We start from the raw sequence: 22722 nt of genomic DNA on the forward strand, positions 1-22722 counted from the left end.
CAGCGGAGTCAATCACCACCTTCCGGAGACACCTGAAACCCCACCTCTTTAAGGAATACCTAGGATAGGATAAAGTAATCCTTCTAACCCCCCCCTTAAAAGAGTTAGATGCACTATTGTAAAGTGGTTGTTCCACTGGATATCATAAGGTGAATGCACCAATTTGTAAGTCGCTCTGGATAAGAGCGTCTGCTAAATGACTTAAATGTAAATGTAATGCTGAATTGAGGAAGATGTAAGAATCTCTGGATTAACCATCTAATGTTAGCTACATTTTTAAAAATGTACCTGTAAGAAAAGATGCCAGCTAGAGATGACGGGCAGGAGCGTGCAGGGATTTGGAGTCTTGCATGATGTTTACTTTGATGCTAATTAGCATTTTTGAATCAGAGTAAATAGACCCGAATATATTGATAAAAAAGTAACCTTGTCCGCTAGAGACTTACATGGTTATCAAAACTTCACATCAGGGTAATCCTACACGAAACACAGACCTTATTTTAAGTGTTTCTAATTCCCCTGTGGAAAAATGATTGGAACCATTTCCCTGTTTTGACCACTAGGTTTTATGACACCACTGTGGGGCTACAAACACATCAATATGCAGTGAACCAATGGGAATACACCTTGAACAATTGTACCTGCATTCTCACGAGGGTGGGGTGAAAATCGGACCGCAAGTTGCTACGTTCTCCTGCTGTTGCACTCCTGTGATTGTTGGCAATCCACCTATGAATCCACCACAGGAGGTTGGTGTCACCATAATTGGGGAAGACGAACTCGTTAATGGCTGGAGTGGAATGTTTCAAACAAAAACATGGAAAATACACATTTTCTGGAGCAATCCATAACAACTGTTTCCTTATGAATGTAATTTCAGGGCATGATATGGGTGTGGATGGTTTGTGTTCCTGTACCATAAAGGTCACTGATGAGGTTTAAGCTGTGGGAAGCAACCACTATGCCTGCATGAGCTGGACTGAGGTTAAACAGTGCAAACAAAAAGACACCGTTGATGTCAGCTTTTATTCTTCTACCAAAGGAACAGGTGGATACTTCCAATGACCACCAATAACCCTAGCTCTTGAAAACCTTTCCTCCATATGTAGGGTTTTCAGCAGTTACAGTCGCCTATGGTGGGCCTCCACGTGAAGTACAAGTCGAACACTGTTAAAATTTAGAAACTTCAATAATCATTGCTTTCAAACCTGTTTTCGAAACATATGCTGATGTCACTTATTTCATACCAACGAGAAAGAATCTTTCAAATAAAGGTACACTTACTGTAGAAATTTCTCAGGGATCCACAGGCTTTGTGCGCATCCAGTTGACAAATGACACTTCCTCTCCAGTTACTTACACACAGGTGTTTGGAGCATGCCAAGATGTGTAGAAATTCAACCGTTACTGTTTCTCGCTGATATGAAAGATACGTTCCTTATGTTTACACCATACTGCATGCGATTAGTTTTGTCGTTAGAGACAGGGCCATATAGGCTACTGTGGCGTAAACAAGAATCACAATGAGTGTGTGTTTCCAACCTAGAGACATCTTCAAGTAACTAAATTTATACAATGATGCTTTTTCAATTAGACTTAGGATTTTGGATCACGCTACTCTGCATGTTAAGTAGCGTGATCAATTAACATACTGAATTATCACACAGAATTTTCTGTCATTTCCACAACTTGACTTTGATCAATTTCTTACATAATGTAAGGGGGCCAGTATATGAATGCAGTATCACAACGTGCTCAGAGAAAGAGAGAGAATTTTTTTTTGTGTATTCATAGAAAGAAAGCTGGAACTAAAGTTTAATTAGCATTTTCATATACAGTGTTTAGGCTCCCAATATTGTAAGAGTCAATAAAACCGGTGGAGGAAGAGAGAGTTTGCAGCTGTACTGACACTGGATTATGCATATGCAGCCATGAGTCATTCAATAAAATGTTTCATGGTTTTCAATTTCATGATTTGCAATATATTCTTGTTGTCCAAAAACAGTAATGTGTTTGCATTGGGTTTGAGTTCTATCGGAAATAATTTTAATTCACAAGGCTTGTGGGCTCCTGAGTGGCGCAGTGGTCTAAGGCACTCAGTGCTTGAGGCGTCACTACAGACACCCTGGTTCAATTCATCTGCAGACTAGCCAATTGTAAACAACTCTTCTTACTCTAAAGTGCAAATGCTAATAGCCTACTGGTGGATCCAGATAAGATCATTGTCAATGCCTCTTGTCTTTATTCGATCTGATTTATGAACCAATGTGTGTACAAAATATCAAATGGTCAGAAATACCCACCCATTCTTGATCAAGATGACTTGTTCAACTTCTTTAACAAGAGGACAAAATAAGGAGAAATGTTTTTGTATTAGCTTATTCTTGACCACTCCTTGGTTAGCCAGCATCTGCTTCCTCAGTTTATGCTGCAGACTGATCAATTTCCTCTCTAACTCTGCCCACCCAATGTTTCAGCATCCTTGAGCAAGTAAGTGATGGCTCAGACGCCTGCTGCATCTTCTTGATGAAATGTCATTACTGCCAGAAGGTCAGCTTCACTGTCAAGTCCCAAGGAAGGCTTTGCCAACCCTCATTATTTTATTGTGCAATTATAGCCTATTACACTCAGTTACCATGCAGATTGTGGCCACGTAAAGTAGAAAATGGCTACTTGGATGTCTGACCCAGCCTTAGCACTCTGGTATGATAAAGATGTTGATAGACATCTGGATCCAGGATCCAAGAGAAATCAAATCAAATGTTATTTGTCACATACACATGGTTAGCAGATGTTAATGCGAGTGTAGCGAAATGCTTGTGCTTCTAGTTCCGACAATGCAGTAATAACCAACGAGTAATCTAACCTAACAATTCCACAACTACTACCTTATACACACAAGTGTAAAGGGATAAAGAATATGTACATAAAGATATATGAATGAGTGATGGTACAGAAAGGCAAGATGTAGTAGATGGTATAGAGTACAGTATATACATATGAGATGAGTAATGTAGGGTATATAAACATAAAGTGGCATAGTTTAAAGTGGCTAGTGATACATGTATTACATAAAGATGGCAAGATGCAGTAGATGATATAGAGTACAGTATATACATATACATATGAGATGAGTAATGTAGGGTATGTAAACATTATATTAAGTGGCATTGTTTAAAGTGGCTAGTGATATATTTTTACATCAATTTCCATCAATTCCCATTATTAAAGTGGCTGGAGTTGAGTCAGTATGTTGGCAGCAGCCACTAAATGTTAGTGGTGGCTGTTTAACAGTCTGATGGCCTTGAGATAGGAGCTGTTTTTCAGTCTCTCGGTCCCTGCTTTGATGCACCTGTGCTGACTTCGCCTTCTGGATGATAGCGGGGTAAACAGGCAGTGGCTCGGGTGGTTGTTGTCCTTGATGATCTTTATGGCCTTCCTGTGACATTGGGTGGTGTAGGTGTCCTGGGGGGCAGGTAGTTTGCCCCCGGTGATCAGTTGTGCAGACCTCACTACCCTCTGGAGAGCCTTACGGTTGTGGGCGGAGCAGTTGCCGTACCAGGCGGTGATACAGACCGACAGGATGCTCTCGATTGTGCATCTGTAGAAGTTTGTGAGTGCTTTTGGTGACAAGCCGAATTTCTTCAGCCTCCTGAGGTTGAAGAGGCGCTGCTGCGCCTTCTTCACAACGCTGTCTGTGTGGGTGGACCAATTCAGTTTGTCCGTGATGTGTACGCCGAGGAAGTTATGAGTTGGATGATCTATTGTGCAAATACTCTGAGTAGAGATCATTCAACAACTATTTTAAACAGGTCGTTATTACTTATTTCAACTGAAACTATACACTCACCTCAAGATTTAGCTGAGTAAGCAGCTGACTTGTCATTGTGGCAGAAGATGTACTACTACCAGTGCTTGGGAAATGGACAGGATGGAGCTGTGTTGACTTATCAAAAATTTATATTTGACCGAAAGGTCTTGATGAAATGTGGGATGATTCAGTTCTCAGCAAGTGGCTATGTGGCAAGCCCTGTTTGACATTTGAGGGCAAATTAATTAAAGTTGTTCATATTTGCTGCACATGCAAGATACACATTAATTGTTTATTGTCTATTATTAGTGGCTTCACCTGTTATCACCTGAATTCACCTGTGAATTCAAGAGCCATACAAAACTCCATTATCATGATTTTACTGTTGGGGCTTTTATTGTAAATCGAATAAAACCTTTCATCCACAGCTTTCACCGGTGCGGAACAGGAGTAGCCTACGCACTACGCAAGTAGGAACTGACGTGCATTCACGAGGACGAATGATGTGGCAAAAATCAAAGGGCGAATCGCAAAGAAATAGTACCAATGTATCCTTATCTCCCAAATGGTATGCTCCCTTTACACACTAGTCAATTTTCCTGGATTGTATACAAATGAATAGGTTTCAATGGTGAATATCCTACATCAGTTTAATCATGATTAGAAATTACACTTTTCGAAACATGAATATCAATATTCGTCCGCCCCACTGAAATACACAGCCATTTCCGGATTGTTTCTCTCCTCTTTGAGCAGCTGCCACCGCCATTGCAGGTTCAGGGTGTTCAGTGCAGCTGCAGCCGTCCGTCATCAGGGGAAGCGCGCAAGTTAACAGCAAAAGGACGAATAAAATCACCATTACATTTTCATACAAGACTTCGAGTCTACCCAATTGGACTTTAAACTAGCCGTTCCCTGGCTGTCCGGCTAGGATCTGAGAAGAAGCCGTAGTTTGTTAGCATTACTTGGAGAATCGGGAGGAGAGCAGAGGAACCGTCATGGCTCAGATTCTGCCTATCCGCTTTCAGGAGCACCTGCAGGTATGTTGTCTGTTGAATGAATGGTAATATTTCGAAAAATATATAATGTATTACTTGCCTCGTATTCATTGTTCTTTAGGACATCAAATTAACCGATAATTAAGCGAGCGTCACTGATCTCTGAATGAAAAATAGCTCCGTCAACATAATGTGAGTTAGCTTAGCTAGTTTATGACATTTCGTCGACCGGCTCCGTGGGAAGTTGACACATTATAGCAATGGATTATATTATTTGGCTAGATATCGTTTCTACCTAGTTATCTTACCCGGTGGTATGGATGGCGAGGTCGTTGGTAGGCAGATAAGCTGTTATTGGGTAAGTTAGCTAACTAGATTTTATTTTAGTTTCTAACTAAACTGTAACAAACTCTCTAGCTAACTACTCACGTATGTGTCGTAGTGGCAGCTAGTTAGCTACATTGCTAAGGAAATAATGGAATACCAATTCAGCAATACACCATCAATCGCAAACTACGATGCTGGGTTGTTTGGTGTTTTTCCGCATATAACGTTATAGCTAACGATCGCTAGCAAGCTAGGTAGCTAAATTGCTGACTATTCAACACGGATCAAAGATTAGTTAGCTAACTTTAACCAGCCACCTAGCTTAGCTAAAGTTCTAACCCGTCACACATCTGACTTATAAAGCGATTTGTGTGTGAATTGCCAACCCTCCATTTACACTTGTTCTTGCCCCAGTTTTGAAAAAGCTGATCTAGCTCAGCCAGCTGAGCGAGGTCTCTAGCTAACACCAAGCCTGATAGTCAGTAGTCAATAGGCACCGTTTGTCTTTCCAAACCTAACAGTAACAATCTCCTTTCATTCATGTCGATTGCTAATACATTTTAGTGCTTTGCTGGTGGTAGTGAATGGACATTACCTCCTAGGTACACACATCTTGATATTATGAGAGAGCCTGTCATCAGCAGGTGCATGACACACCTTCACATGAACGCAGACTAGGCTTTGTTATGTGATTTTTGTTTTTGTTTGTATGAATGCATACTCACCAAAGATTTCCCATATCACAGATGACACGTTTTATAGTTATTTTTTTTCCTTTTGATATAAGACTCTTGGACGATCACTTCAAGCACTAAAATGCTCCACAAATGACACCTGACATAGAACACTATGTGGTTTTTACATTTTATTTTTTTACATTTTTAAATGTAACCTTTTATTTAACTAGGCAAGTCTGTTCAGAACAAATTATTATTTATGACGTGGATGACGCCTATGAGACTAAATCAATAAAGGGACTAACCCAATCAAGGCCGGATTCGTGTGCGAATCCAATCCAGTCCCTGGATTCGAACCAGTGACTGTAGGGATGCCTCTTGCACTGAGATGTAGTGCCTTAGACCGCTGCGCCACTCGGGATCCTTGTGATGTCTGAGACCAATAAAACCAAAGAGAACTGTGTTTGTGGTTTTCGAATGACCATACCTTAGCCTGACATAGGTTACATGTCATGGTGACTATTGAACTCTGTCGGTCAGGTTGAGGAAGTGGAAAACATTCATGCTCCTTGGAGAGCATGGATTGTGTCAAGACTTGGCTTGCAAGATCTGTGACCTAGCTAGTGAATAAATCAGTCTCTTTGGTGTTTTTGTGGAGCCTCAGATTCAGAACCAGACATGCGATCCGCCTACATCTTGGCTTGGGAAAAATAATTTGGTATGCTTTGTTTATTTGCTGTTACATAATGCATTGTTTGTTTTTACAGCATGTCTCGCACACAAAACCCGTTATTAGAACCACAGCTGGATAGATTGTCACAGTCAGACTGACTTCACTACAATACTTCCATAGACACAAGCGCTGCTCGTGACTGAGACATCACTTTTGTTGTTCAATTGTGTAGGTTATTTTCTACATCTGAAGAGGCACTGTTTTTGCTATTACATTGATTCTACTTTATCTTCTCTATTCTCATGGATATTGTATTGTCTGAGTGGAATTGTTACTGTTCTCAGTATTTAAATCTGGTGTAAAATTATTTTTCTCAGGAGGATTATGGCTAACCACATATGGTGAAGGGAGGAAAAAAGTATATCCCTTTCTGTCCCCCTGACTGTGAGCTAACGTTATTGGAGGGCTGGCCTCTAGATTTTTTTGTTGTGCAGAGTGCAGACAGGGATGGTGACTTCAACACAAATGAACCCTACAGGCAGTGCCCCAATCATGAGACCTATTATCCACTCCAGCCTTTACTGCTGCACAGCACAGTGCACTCACAGCAATAGCACTCCATATCACTACTGTACCTGTTCTGTTGGCTACTGAAGCTACATTTGATTCGGCAACTTTAAATAATATAGCTCTGGAGTTATTCATACCTCAAGTCTGAGGTTGACAAGCCTGTGTAAAGGCCTTCTTGTCTGTGGAATTAGAATGTACAGTTTATAGAGTGGGAAAAGTCTGATGCTCTTGACAGGTCCATAATTACAGGAGTGGGTGTTACAGTAGATGGAGGAAGGTGGTACTGTACTTGCTATTCTGTGCATTGAGCTCAGCTGGCGTTGTCATTTATATCTGGCAGACATATCAGTGTGGATGACGGATCACCACCTCAAGCTGAACCTCGGCAAGACGGAGCTGCTCTTCCTCCCGGGGAAGGACTGCCCGTTCCATGATCTCGCCATCACGGTTGACAACTCCATTGTGTCCTCCTCCCAGAGCGCTAAGAACCTTGGCGTGATCCTGGACAACACCCTGTCGTTCTCAACCAACATCAAGGCGGTGGCCCGTTCCTGTAGGTTCATGCTCTACAACATCCGCAGAGTACGACCCTGCCTCACACAGGAAGCGGCGCAGGTCCTAATCCAGGCACTTGTCATCTCCCGTCTGGATTACTGCAACTCGCTGTTGGCTGGGCTCCCTGCCTGTGCCATTAAACCCCTACAACTCATCCAGAACGCCGCAGCCCGTCTGGTGTTCAACCTTCCCAAGTTCTCTCACGTCACCCCGCTCCTCCGCTCTCTCCACTGGCTTCCAGTTGAAGCTCGCATCCGCTACAAGACCATGGTGCTTGCCTACGGAGCTGTGAGGGGAACGGCACCTCAGTACCTCCAGGCTCTGATCAGGCCCTACACCCAAACAAGGGCACTGCGTTCATCCACCTCTGGCCTGCTCGCCTCCCTACCACTGAGGAAGTACAGTTCCCGCTCAGCCCAGTCAAAACTGTTCGCTGCTCTGGCCCCCCAATGGTGGAACAAACTCCCTCACGACGCCAGGACAGCGGAGTCAATCACCACCTTCCGGAGACACCTGAAACCCCACCTCTTTAAGGAATACCTAGGATAGGATAAAGTAATCCTTCTCACTCCCCCCCCCCTTAAAAGATTTAGATGCACTATTGTAAAGTGGCCGTTCCACTGGATGTCATAAGGTGAATGCACCAATTTGTAAGTCGCTCTGGATAAGAGCGTCTGCTAAATGACTTAAATGTAAATGTAAATCTGGAGACACTGGAAGGCAGGGTTGTCGTGCAACAGATCCACCACCTCTCATGCATTCTGACTGAGAAATATTACTTCTCAGAATGATAGATTTTTGACTGAAATTACGTGTGTGTGTGTGTGTAGAATTCACATTGACCTGTGGTGCATTCTATCGTTTTAAGGCCATCTCAAGTTATTCTCAACATCAAAGCGTGTTCACTGCAAAGCCAGATAAGGATATTGTATTCACACAATTAATTGCATTCATTTGTTTCTGTGGCCTTACAACAGCTGCCCACAGCACACACGTTTAGGGTGATAAGAAGTTATTTCTGAAGTATGTATCCTCTGATTTCTGTGTCATTGGCACGTCAAGGTCATTGTGTGTGACTGATATATACCTTACGGGAGTCCAGCCACTATCTCTTATGCATGACCTGCATATGCTTTCATGCATGTTTCACGGATGGTATGGAGCTGGGCATGAGCAGCGGATCATGCAGAATGTGCCACATTGTTCTTCAACTGGGCATTTCACAGTGGGCTGTAATTGGTAATGAAGAGCCAAGGGTTCCCTTTATTGTCAGTCAGCCATTTACATTATAAAAGGTGTAGCAGAGGGCTACAGTGATCATCTGTTGGCCTCCCTGTCAGGTTTAAGTCCACACACAGCCCCTCTTGAGTGTCAGGTATATGGGGTGGTTGGTATGAGGCTTCACACACAGGAGAGCTAGCTAGCTCCCAGGAAACAGTTGAAGCCTTACTGAGCCCATTGGTGCAGTGTGGTCACATGATCTGAGGAAGTCATTGACTACTCTAACATCAGCCCCCCCCCCCCCCCCCCCATATCTGCCGCTGTGACGTCACGGTGCTCCAGTGGGCAGGTGATGGATGGTTTCTCTCACACAGCTGGCCCACTACTGCTGTTCTAAAACAGAGACCCAGCCAGCCAAGCTCTATCAGATCCATGACTTCTACAGATGGCCAGATATAGGCAAATTACCAGAATCTCGCAGTATTCTTCAAAGCACACATGGCTTCACCCGTATTGACCCCACAGGCTGAGGGAAACCCATTGTGAACTTCAATGCAGTGCTGCTGGCTGGGACACTGTGCTGTTTATCTCCCACTAGGCCGAGACATTAAAGATGGAGTCCACAGTAGGGGGAAACGGAGCCGCTGGCCGCTCCACCACCATTGTTATTGTTTTTGTTGCGGAATTGAAAATGGTACATGGTACCAGCATGGTACATATTGTGCCACTCTGTCGCATGCGCAATTATGTTAGCAAAAAAAAGTGTTGGTTTACAGTAATTTCTTTGTTGTAATATCACAAACGGACATGACTGTTTCACCACTAATGAGTCCAGCTTTAAAGCCTCCCATCCACTATTTGCTCTCCCCCTGCTGGTGTCCTGTCCTATCCTCACTCATCGGGGGCCACTTGCATAGCTTGCAATTTTATATATCAACCATTTATACAGCTGGGTGTTTAGTGAGCCCTGGCTGTGATAGATTGGGACTTTTCGCTCTCTAAGTAACAAGAGCACTGCTTGTTTTTCCAGGCATTATTATTTTACACAGACACTCACACTCATAAATCCAGACACTCAGAATGTAAAACACTGCCAATTGTGCAAAAGTTGGAGTTGACAAATATATCAAACATGACTGGAAAGCTGGGATCCTGCTCCTTTAAATAATTGCAGACTGTTGTAGTTTAGGAATGTTAGAACACATTTAGTTCCATGCAGCAATTGGCTGTATGAGGCGTTGCACGCTCTCGCCACCTGACATTTGATGTTATATAGACAACAATAGCATTATTAAAAAAAAAAAAATGTCATTTGTGTAAATGTTTGTCTTGACAAACAAGCAGCAACATGTAGTCCTAGGCCTATGTAAATGTTTCTTTGCTGATAATGACATTCCTATGAAGGATGTCTGATATGAAAAAAGACTGAAAAGGTGGACTTTTATTCTGTGATTGTGGAATGCGTGTGCCAAAGTTAATCTCAGAATTGACGAGCTTCCCATCTCCGCTGAGACGGTTCTGTCACTAGTATCCAGGACATACTGAGGCGGGGCTCACTCGAGACAGAGAGTGAAGGCTTTGACATTCTTGGCTTCGCTTGGAAATCAAATGCTGGTTAATAACAAGTTTGAAGCGTCAGACATCTTGAAGATTGTGATGGATTAAATATAAATTATTTAAATAAATATGTTTTGGAGTTTGAAAATGTACTGGCCCTAGCAGGCTATATGAAAGCTTGATTAACTGGCCGGGTGAGCTCGGCAGATGTTGCCGGGGCATCCCTGAATGTCGAGCACTGACAACCAACCATCAAACAGCAGCAGGGAGGTGGTGTAACCATTAGACACACATTCACATGCCCTAATAGCTTGTGCTCCATGCAACTGCAAGAACAGGCAATTTTCAACACCACAGACAGCGACCCAAATGCCAGTGATTAGGCTTACTTGTAGACGGCGGTTCACACACACTGCCTAGGCAGCGCTACTGATTTGAGATGTGTACTTACACAATACACATGTAATGTAATAATAGTAGAGGGTGCTACTGTAAATAAACACTTACTTGTAAATGAAGTCCTTCTGGGTAAAGACATCAGTGACTGAACTGTAGAACTCCTCCCTGTTGGCCCTCAGTTTTAAGTGTCTTGGTCTCGATGCGATGGAGATGATGGCAAGGGATCCTTGATCGGTCCGTTTTCGACTATGTCTTCATCCGTTTCAGCACAGAAAAGGACCTCAACGGATGCTGTTGTGGCTGGTATAGTGCGGACCAGCTGCAGTAACTTTGTTGCTTCGGGGATTGTCTGTGTCAGGTCATGCTGGAACAAAAAGCCGAGGCGCTGTCCAGGTGATTTGTCTCGTACCATTTGTGAACTGTACAATCTAAAAAGATGAGCCTTAAGTCCTAATGAAATCTAAGTACTGGTGTCGATCTTCTGTGACCTTGTTTTTATTTTTTTGCAGTCCACTAAGTCAACCAAATTTAAGTTCACCAAAGAGATCAAACCTGTCTGTCATCTGAACATTGACATTGTCCAGTATGTTGTAGATTTGCCCCCTCTCTGCTCTACTGATTGTCTGTTTACAACAAGTTTCGCAGTTCTGCTCGAATCGCTCATAGAAATGATCAAAGTATTGTCGCTGCTGTTCCAGTGCTTTCATTGTTCCACTGATAATGCTACGGGAGAACCTATATCCATCACTTTGTTCTGCAGAACACGGTAGAGTGCGCCAGTTTCATTAACTTCCACCATAGGCCTTGAGCAAACACAGTGGTGGTCTCTAAATGGGTTGCTAGCTTGTTTTTTTCCAGCAAAGGCATGTTGTAGTCCCACGTAGTTTCCCCTGGGCCTGTTTGATGAGCTGGCACTCTCATCGCTGCCACGAAATGCCAACTCCTGTTTACCTAGGTAGCATTAATTAGCTAGGTGTCTCAATCTCATGGTTGTCTTTTACCTTTGCATGGTGATGTTCCATCTCCGTTTTTCAGTCATTGCGAGATCTATCCGTGAGCTGTAGGGCTGTCCTCGACAAAAAAAAAAAAAAACTTGGTCGATGGGACTCATACTGTTCTTTCGACCAATCTATTGGTTGAAATGTTTAAACGTATTTTTCCTTATAGACAGACACAACTTATTTGTTTGAATAAAAACAACTAGTTATGCACTTAGCTTGTCTGATGCTTTAAGCACTGGTTGACGAAATAATTAAAACACACACACATGACTCAAAGAGCCCGATGACAGAGTGCCTGTGTGACAGGCGCACGTTGTCTCGCTCTCCTCCCTGCTACAGTGAAAAGGCACCACAGAAAGTTTTTATTGCGCTGTCCGTGCTGAAGCTGCAACATTTAGTTTCTTTCTTGTTTCTGACTGAAAAGTTCTGTACTGAAATTGCTAATTTGTTTAGGAAAAACATTCCCTCAACCCTTGCTCTCTTTACGTAAAACATGTAAGCATCACATGTATGTGACCAATAGGACCTATAGCCCATCATAATCACATCAATAAATCGGTTATACCAAACTCTGAACGTGACAGCAAAATGGATGCAGAAGACATGAAAAAGAAACTCAAAACGGGCTAATGTTTACTGGTTGCTCAGGAGGGAAAGGGTAAGTCAGATCTGTGGAATATTAGGTGTGTGTGTGTTGCGATTTGATGTTCCAAACATATTGCTCAACACATGTCTGTTGCAGAGGGATGAGAGCCATGATAATCAAGTTTTGATCAGTCATGGAAATAAGTGCTTAAAACAAATTTTCTCCCTATTTAAAAAGATGGAGAACAAGCTATGAAGGAATAATACTGGAGTTTTGGTGATGGTACAGCCAAGTAGCGCAAAAAATATTTTGCGATATTGTTAACGATCTGATACACTATCGTCAAATATCCTGATTTGTAACTGTATAGATTAGTTTTCCACCATCACTATGAAGTAGCCTAGTTGTATCATACTAGGGCTGTCTAGCAGAGCATAAAACATCATTATCTCTGTTAATGCAGCATGAACATGTACATGAACATGCAGCATACAACCATGGAACCAGTTCAGCTGAAAATGAAATGGCCTCAGTCCTCAAGGTCGCTTCCATTTCTCCTCCTACCTAGCTACATTGTACATGAATGTGCTCCTCTCCTTACTGCCTTTAAGTCTTTATGCATTTTAGCAATAACCCTTGCCAAATGGCATTTAAATAAGACATGACATTTTACCCCACCAGTTAAAAAAAAAAAACTTTGAATGGAAATTTCTTTCCCTGCTCTCTTTAATAAGACATCAACTTTAAAAGGTTTGTGTGCTCAACTTTAAACTCTCACCTGGTAACCGGCTGATGTCTTGTGACATGCTTGTGAGCATATGGATTTGCTGAACACTTGACATTCCTCAGTGCAGGCCACCCGACTGTACAATAAAGCAGCAAAGCATTTCACAAAAAGGAAAATAAACTACCCGGAAACCAACCCTCAGTCAGCAGAACTGGCTTGACCAGTGGCTGGATTCCACTCTGCGTTCCTCTTCCTTTTCCCCCTTTATATCCATCAGGCCAGGGCACCCTTCTTCCTCACCCCTGGGTTGGTGCTGGTCAAATGTCCCGTGGTCACATGGTCGCCGTGGAGACAGGTCCAGCCTGTTGTTTCAGTCCGTGGGACAATGGGCTCCTGCTTCCTGTTGTGGAGTTCTAGAGCGGGTTGGTGCTGCAGCCTGTGCAAGCCTCAGCACATCCTACCCTTGACCTTCCTTTAACTCCCACAGAACGCAGGGGGCTTTTGTGCTGAGCAAGGTGCCCGTGTTCCCTCGAAGGAAAAGAGGAAACGCTAACCTCGGGTTAAATTAGCAGATTAATTCCTCTTGTTATGAGGTAGCTTAAAGCCGTTGGTCAACTTCAAAACATACAGAATGCTGTACATTACACCGGTTTTAAGGTCTCTGCTGCCTGTTTTTTTTAAAGATTTTTAAGATTCTTCTTTCTGTTTTTAAATCAATCTATGATTGTGCAGACCAATACATGTCAGACATGCTTTTAAGTTATGCACTGGCCTTTTCACTATCCCAAAGCCTAGGACCATGAGGCAGGGAAAGGCAGCCTTTAGTTATTATGCCCCCAGCATCTAGAATAGCCAGAGTACCTGAGGGGGGCTGAAACTGAACATATTTAAGAGATCTTAAAACACATTTTTATCTTTGCTTTTCCTTAGGTTGCTTTTTAGTTGTCATTCTTTTTTTCTTTTTATTATGTATGTTCTGTAGAAAATATTTCAGCTTTTATTTTTTTATTTTTTCCCCTGTAAAGCACATTGCGTTGCAATCCTTGTCTGAAATGTGCAGTATAAATAAAGCTTGATTTAACATGGGTTTGGGGAAAGTGTCTGATTTGCGGTTTAGCCTAGTGGTCGTAACTAGAGGTCGACCGATTATGATTTTTCAACGCCGATACCGATTATTGGAGGACCAAAAAAGGCCGATGCCGATTTTTAAATAAAACAATAATAATAAATAAAATTAAAAAAATAGATTTTTTATATATATTGTAATAATGACAATTACAACAATACTGAATGAACACTTATTTTAACTTAATATAATACATCAATAAAATCTATTTAGCCTCAAATAAATAATGAAACATGTTCAATTTGGTTTAAATAATGCAAAAACAAAGTGTTGGAGAAGAAAGTAAAAGTGCAATATGTGCCATGTAAGAAAGCTAACGTTTAAGTTCCTTGCTCAGAACATGAGAACATATGAAAGCCGGTGGTTCCTTTTAACATGAGTCTTCAATATTCCCAGGTAAGAAGTTTTAGGTTGTAGTTATTATAGGAATTATAGAACTATTTCTCTCTATACGATTTGTATTTCATATACCTTTGACTATTGGATGTTCTTATAGGCACTTTAGTATTGCCAGTGTAACAGTATAGCTTCCGTCCCTCTCCTCGCTCCTACCGGGGTTTGAACCAGGAACACATCGACAACAGCCACCCTCAAAGCAGCGTTACCCATGCAGAGCAAGGGGAACAACTACTCCAAGTCTCAGAGCGAGTGACGTTTGAAACGCTATTAGCGCGCACCCCGCTAACTAGCTAGCCATTTCACATCGGTTACACAAGCCTAATCTCAGGAGTTGATAGGCTTGAAGTCATAAACAGCGCAATGCTTGAAGCATTGCGAAGAGCTGCTGGCAAAACGCACGAAAGTGCTGTTTGAATGAATGCTTACGAGCCTGCTGCTGCCTACCATCGCTCAGTCAGACTGCTATATCAAATCATAGACTTAATTATAACATAACACACAGAAATACGAGCCTTTGGTCATTAATATGGTCGAATCCGGAAACTATCATCTCGAAAACAAAATGTTTATTATTATCGCATATACTCTGCGTGCAATGAACGCAAGAGAAGTGACACAATTTCACCTGGTTAATATTGCCTGCTAACCTGGATTTCTTTTAGCTAAATATGCAGGTTTAAAAATATATACTTCTGTGTATTGATTTTAAGAAAGGCATTGATGTTTATGGTTAGGTACATGTTGGAGCAACGACAGTCCTTTTTCCGCAAATGCGCACCACATCGATTATATGCAACGCAGGACACGCTAGATAAACTAGTAATATCATCAACCATGTGTATCATCAACCATGTGTAGTTATAACTAGTGATTATGATTTTTTTTATAAGAAGTGTTTTTTTATAAGAAGTTTAATGCTAGCTAGCAACTTACCTTGGCTTCTTTCTGCATTCGCGTAACAGGTAGGCTACTCGTCCAGTGCAATGAGAGGCAGGTGGTTAGAGCGTTGGACTAGTTAAGTGTAAAGTTGCAAGATTAAATCCCTGAGCTGACAAGGTAAAAATCTGTCGTTCTGCCCCTGAACAAGGCAGTTAACCCACTGTTCCTAGTCCGTCATTGAAAATAAGAACGTGTTCTTAACTGACTTGCCTAGTTAAATAAAGGTGTAAAAAAAATTAAAAAATATATGTTTTTTGATTAAGCCAGGGAGAGAGTGTAGTTGCATATGACTTGGATGCTCATTCGTCGCCGCTAGGCTCCAGCTTTGTGAAAGGGATTTATTTTCATTTTAAGGTCACTGATTCCTGCTGAGAGAAGAGGGCCGCAGCTGCAGTCGTGGCCACAGTGTAGCGCTACTGCAGCTTCTAGAGAGCTGAAGCGGAAGTTGCCATTGATAACACCAACAATGTCAACTGAACTTGCAGATTTCTTGTAAACCGATTACATTTTTTTTTTTTTTTTACAAACTCACTAACTGAAAACCCCTTATGAGATTGACTTTCTCTATGGAGTCTGCTGCTAATGTTAAGCTCTGTTCCACACAGTGCACTACTGCTATTCCACTGTCTGCCAGTGAGGCTGTAGTGGATATCCATTTGATCCAGCCACGCCAATGCATCTGGAACCAGGAGCTGCTCGGCTCAGCCCTTATTAATAAATGATCGAGCTGCATACGGATGTGTGTCAGTCTACATTTCTTGTCGGCTTCCCAGTCTTACATAACAGAAGTATGCAGAGCATGCTCCACTGTAGTGCCTTTTAAGATCTAGTTAGGGGCTTTCATGTCATTGTGACAGTGGATTGGGAGAGACAGGTTTGTGGTGGTAATGGATGAGGAGAGGTTTGATGGTGGGTGAGGAGTGACTTACTGTTGCCTTGTGGCAGTCTGCGGGTGCTGTGCTGTGGGAAGAAGTAGACAGTCAATAACCTGGCTGGGAGCATCACTCAATCATGTTCCCTCTTTTTCATCCCCCTCCCTTTGTTTCCCCCAATCTCTCTCGCTCTTCTCTCTGTTTCCCCTCTCTTGCTCTCTCATTATGCTGCCGTGGCAAAGTGAACTTGGACAAGGACACCCGCCGGATAAATAAGCATGTCGCACTGTGGCGTCAGCCGTGACCCTAACTCTTTGTCTCGCTCGCTTTCTCATATCATCCATCTTTCGTTGTCTTTCAACTCTCTTTCCTGCTCTTTACTCACTTCCGTTACATCCTTGATTTACACTCCTTTCTTTTATCGCTCTTCTGTGTCAAGTCTCGTGGCGTGTGCTTCCCTGCTGTGTTGGCGTACATGTCCATATTTAATGCAGTGATTCGCCGGAAATGTGCCAAAACCCGCCAATCCAGCTTGTGCCAAGGGGTAGGTAACCCAACAGCAGGTCTGTGTGAGGAGAGGACACAGCCTCATGATTAAATGAGTGATTTTCCAGCCACCAGGTTGGTGTGTGTACAATGGTGTTGTTTTGTTCTGGTTTTACCCAAATGCCTCCTCAGTGATGTCATGCATGACAATGTGGGGTGGGCTATGTTAGTGCCTGCCCAGCTTGCACTCATGTTTGCCTGGTCATGGACAATCAGTGTAGACAGACAAACATTTTGCTCAAATCAAATGTTATGTCACATGTGCCTAATACAACTGGTATTGACTTTACCGTGAGATGCTTCCAATGACGCAGAGTTAACTGTATTATACAATAGTAACACGAGGCATAAAATACACAAGCATGGAGCTATATACAGGGAGTACAATTACCAAGTCAATGTGCTGAGGTATTTGAGGTAGATATGTACATAAAGGCAGGGTGAAGTGACTAGGCATCAAGATGAATGAGTAAAATAAAGAACACAGTAGCAGCGGCAAATTGTGTGTGTGACTGCAACGACCTGTGCGAGTGGAGTGGCGCTCAAGTGGACACGGACCGGAAACTGAGCCAGTGACTGCCTCAAACAGTTGTGGCAGATCGCAGTGTTGTGGACGCTTCTGTCACCCATGATGGAGCATCCCATCCTACATCCAGGACAACACTCCTTGGTATCAGATGGATGCAGCTACTGCAACACTGGCCTGAGGCTGCAGGGGAAACTCGCTGCTCTGAACTGAGCTGACCACTCTTTCTACCATTCCATGTACCAGAATGCTGCCATTGGCGAGGACATTCTCACCTTTACTGTTAAGGCGAGGCTGCAGGTTCTACCAATAAAACAATCTCTCTGGTACCCTGCAAACCATGACCCATTTTGTGTTTTACCTGAGTCAAATGTAATGGAGTCCATTGCCCATGTTGCGAATGGCTACTGTTCATACAAGGATTTGTACATTGCTAGACATGACTGCCTTGTTGACCTGATAGCCAGCGAAGTGAGAAGTGATCTCACCAACAGCTCACATGCAAAAACATTGATTAAGGGAAAGCTGGTTTGATGTGTTTTCCTGTCTGCCCTTTCCTGTCTGCCAGATATTGTTGTTGTGGTGGAGGCCAGGGGGAGCTGCTCATTTGACGGCTACGTGGAGTAGGCCTTTGCCGAGTAGCTGCTTAACTTAGGGTTGCAATCCCGTTAACGGGATCGATATGACAACAGCCAGAGAGTGCAGGGCGCCAAATTCAAACAACAGAAATCTCATAATTAAAATTCCTCAAACATACAACTATCTTAAACCATTTTTAAAGGTAATCTTGTTAATCCCACCACAGTGTCTGATTTTCAGCGAAAAGCACCACAATCGGTTATGTTAGGTCACCGCCAGATCACAGAAAAACACTGCCATTTTTCCACCCAAAGAGAGGAGTCACAAAAAGCAGAAATAGAGAGAAAATGAATCACTAACCTTTGATCTTCATCAGATGACACTCATAGGACTTCATGTTACACAATACATGTATGTTTTGTTCGGTAAAGTTCATATTTATATCAATAAATCTCAGTATACATTGGCGCGTTATGTTCAGTAGTTCCAAAAACATCTGGTGATTTTGCAGAGAGCCACATCAATTTACAGAAATACTCATAATAAACATTGATCAAGTGTTATACATGGAATTTTAGATCCACTTCTCCTTAATGCAACCGCTGTGTCAGATTTCAAAAAAGCTTTACGGAAAAAGCAAAAACCATGCAATAATCAGAGGTCGGCAGTCAGAGCCCAATCGAGCCATACAGGTACCCGCCATATTGTGCAGTCAGCAGAAGTCAAATAAAATTATAAATATTCACTTACCTTTGATCTTCATCAGAATGCACTCCCAGGAATCCCAGTTCCACAAATGTTTGATTTGTTCGGTAATGTCCATCATTTATGCCCAAATAGCTACTTTTGTTAGCGCGTTTGGTAAACAAATCCAAAGTCACAAAGCGCGTTCACTAAAAGCAGACGAAATGTCAGTGCCGTAACAATCAGTAGAAACCATGTCAAACGATGTATTGAATCAATCTTTAGGATGTTTTTAACAAATCTTCAATAATGTTCCAACCGGAGAATTCCTTTGTCTTCAGGAATGCGATAGAACAGAGCTCGCTCTCTCATGAACGCGCATGTTCAGCTCATGATAGACCTTACTCAACCCCCTCTCCTTCGGCCCCACTTCACAGTAGAAGCATCAGACAAGGTTCTAAAGACTGTTGACATCTAGTGGAAGCCGTAGGAAGTGCAAAATGACCCATATCCCACTGTGTATTCGATAGGCGATGAGTTGAAAACCTACAAACCTCAGATTTCCCACTTCTTGGTTGGATTTTTTCTCAGGTTTTTGCCTGACATATGAGTTCTGTTATACTCAAAGACATCATTCAAACAGTTTTAGAAACGTCCGTGTTCTCTATCCAAATAGACTAATAATATGCCTATATTATCAACTGGGACTGAGGAGCAGGCAGTTTACTCTGGGCACCTTTCATCCAAGCTACTCAATACTGCCCCTGCAGCCATAAGAAGTTAAGTACCAGCCCATTGGGGAATGCTTGGACAGCCTCTGGTGTAGGTGCAAGCTGGTGGTGCTGATATTTGGCAGTCTCGGTCACATACACAGGCTTGCAGTGCGTGGCCTCCAGATTGCGGTCCTGACAGCTATCGTGGGCAACCTACCTGTTTGGAGAAGGTGTCCTGGATGGCAGGGAGCGTGGCAAAGGTATTGTTGCCTACCCTCAACCTGGGGCCTGCCCGTCAGGAAGTCCAGAATCCAGTTGCACAGGGAGGGGTTCAGTCCCAGGGTCCCAAGATTGGTGATGAGTTTGGCGGGGAGTATGGTGTTGAACACATTCTATAGTCTATGAACAGCATTCTCACGTAGGTATTTCCCCTCTTGTCCAGGTGAGAGAGGACAGTGCAAAGTGCAATTGAGATGAGGTAATCTGTGGATCTGTTGGGGTGGTATGCAAATTGGGTTGGGTCTAGGATAATGGTGTTGTGTGTCATGTCCAGCACTTCATAATTACAGATGTGAGCGATACAGGGCGATAGTCATTTAGGCAGGTTACCTTGGAGCTCTTGAGAACAGGGAGAGTAGTGGCCGGCTTGAAACATTTTGGGATTACAGACTGGGACAAGGACGGATTTGAAAATGTATGAAGACACTTGCCAGCTGGTCTGCACATGCTTTGAGAACAGACCCTTGTATTCCGTCTGGACTGTTTCAAAGTTTTGCTCACGTCGGCCACGGAGAGCGCGATCACAGTCATCTGGAAAAACAGGGTCTTTCACTCAAGGCACAGTGTTATATTCCTCAACGTGAGCATAAAAGGCATTTAGCTCGTTTGGGAGTTCTGCATCATTGGGTTTCCCTTTGTAATCCATTATAGTCTGCAAGCCCTGATACATATGAATCAAATCAAAGTTTATTTGTGACGTGTGCTGAATACAACAGGTGTAGTAGACCTTACAGTGAAATGCTTACTTACAGGCTCTAACCAATAGTGCAAAAAAGGTATTAGGTGAACAATGGGTAAGTAAAGAAATAAAACAACAGTAGAAAGCCAGTGAAAAATAACAGTAGCGAGGCTATAAAAGTAGCGAGGCTACATACAGACACTGGTTAGTCAGGCTGATTGAGGTAGTATGTACATGTAGATATGGTTCAAGTGACTATGTATATATGATGAACAGAGAGTAACAGTAGCGTAAAAGAGGGGGTGGTGGGTGGGTGGCGGAACACAATTCAGATAGCCCGGTTAGCCAATGTGCGGGAGCACTGGTAGAATGTATAGAGCATCAGAACCGGTGTAATAGGATTCCACCTTCTTCCTATATAGTTTTTTTGCATGTTTGAAGTCTTGTCGGAGGCCGTAGCCGGATTTCTTGTATGCGTCCATGTCAGCGTTCCGTTCCTTGTAAGTGGTAGACATCGTCTATGCACTTATTGATGAAGCCTGTGACTGTTGTGGTAAACTCCTCAATGCTATCGGATGAATCCCTGAATATATCCCAGTCTGTACTAGCACAATAGTCTTAAATGGCGGCATGGTCAGACTTGCCAAAGGGAGGACAAGGGAGGGTCTTGTATGCGTTTCTGTGGGTAGGATAAAAGTGGTCTGTAGTTTTAGCGCCCCTAGTGGCGGAGACATGTTGGTAGGACAGTCTTAAATCTCCCTGCGTTAGTCTCCGCCCTCCAGAAGCTCTGCCTCTGGGTGAACAGTTTGTATGTTTATGGATCCAGACAGTTGAGTGCCAGATTGGTGTTGGCTTGAGGGATGTAGACAGCTGTGATAATTATGGATGAGAACTCTCTTGGTAGCTAAAACGGTCTGCAGCTTACCATGAGGTATTCTATAGCAGGTGAGCAAAAGTTTGAGATTGCCTTCACACTTGAAGCCTGTGACTGTTGTGGTAAACTCCTCAATGCTATCGGATGATAGCCATTGTTGTTATTTATGAAAAAACACACTCCCTTAAGACTTTCCCGAAGCCGCTGTCCGAGCCTGCTGCTGCATGGAGAATCCACGAGTACTACGTGCATAGCTTCATCCAGTCACGTTTCAGTAAGATGGATAATATTGCAGCTTTTCAAGTCTCTAAAAGGAGACCCTAAAACAAAGCTCATCCATTTCATTTTCGAGTGACTGGACGTCTGCCAATAGAACGGAGGGTTTTCTTTTCGCCTCAATTTCACCAGGACTCAACCTCGTCTACACCTGCAGCGTTTTGGTAGCCCGTGGAACAAAGGAATAGGGTCTGGCACGAACAGTGGAACAGCTGAGTCTGAGTTGCCCTAAGTCATATTTGAAGTGGAAATCGAGGTCAGTAACTGTTGTTCTGATGTCCAGAAGTGCTTGGCAGTAAGAAAAAAGAAAAGTCAACACGATAAAAGTCACTATATAGCAAAGTTGGGTTGGAGCTCATAAGATGTCACCCTTCTCCATCGGCGGCGCCTTGTCAGCGCTAATGTAACGTCTGTCTGAGCTGAGTTATTTGGGTCCGGTCGGTGTAACACATTCATTGTGTAGAGGAGATGGCGAGTGCACTGTGGTCCTGCCTGCTGGACTCCATTTTACTGTTTTATTGTGTTTTTCATGTTGAATGAAAAGCTTTTCCTTAGAATAGAGGGAGCAGATGTAAATCTGTCTAGACCGTTGTGGAATGACTGATGTTAGGACCGGAGGATAGGATAACCCTATACTCACGATGCGTGATCAGTTGTCCAATTTCAACAGCATCAGTGACATGTTTGACTCCCCCAAACTCTTTGGCACATAAACAGCAAGACACTATAAAGATGTGGCATCATGTCTAGGGCTTCAGCATTTCAAATATCGAGCGTACATATATTCCCTTTGATTTCTCAGCCATGGGAGTTTAGTATATTTTTGTAGGATGTTCTGCGCTGGTCTTTTTGAAGATCATTGGTGTAATTCTCCAGGGTTTTGTCCTACAAGGCATCAGTGTCCATTAATAATAATTAGGTGGGTGCTCATTTGTCCTATTTCACAAATGTACATGATTGTATAATATGCATGTATGAATTGGAAATGTATGTTTTGCATATCCCAACTACCCTTTAGACACTCTCTGTGTGGGGTCACTGCCAGAGTCTGACATTATCGAAGGCGACCTGGAGCAATTAGGGTAAATTGCCTTGCTCAAGGGCACATTGACAGATTTTTCATCTTGT

General features: G+C 42.9%; 1 protein-coding gene across 1 annotated transcript in view; it reads left to right on the forward strand.

Moving 5' to 3' along the window:
• Window positions 1-4551: 4551 nt before the first annotated feature.
• LOC139532458 (clathrin heavy chain 1-like) overlaps window positions 4552-22722 on the forward strand; it is a 76105-nt gene continuing 57934 nt past the window's right edge. Inside the window, exon 1 of the mRNA XM_071330047.1 lies at window positions 4552-4851. Within this exon, the coding sequence (XP_071186148.1) occupies window positions 4810-4851 (42 nt within the window). The 5' untranslated portion in view covers window positions 4552-4809. The remainder of the gene's footprint in view (window positions 4852-22722) is intronic.

This window comes from Salvelinus alpinus, chromosome 1 (assembly GCF_045679555.1).
Source record: "Salvelinus alpinus chromosome 1, SLU_Salpinus.1, whole genome shotgun sequence".
Taxonomy (NCBI): domain Eukaryota; kingdom Metazoa; phylum Chordata; class Actinopteri; order Salmoniformes; family Salmonidae; genus Salvelinus; species Salvelinus alpinus.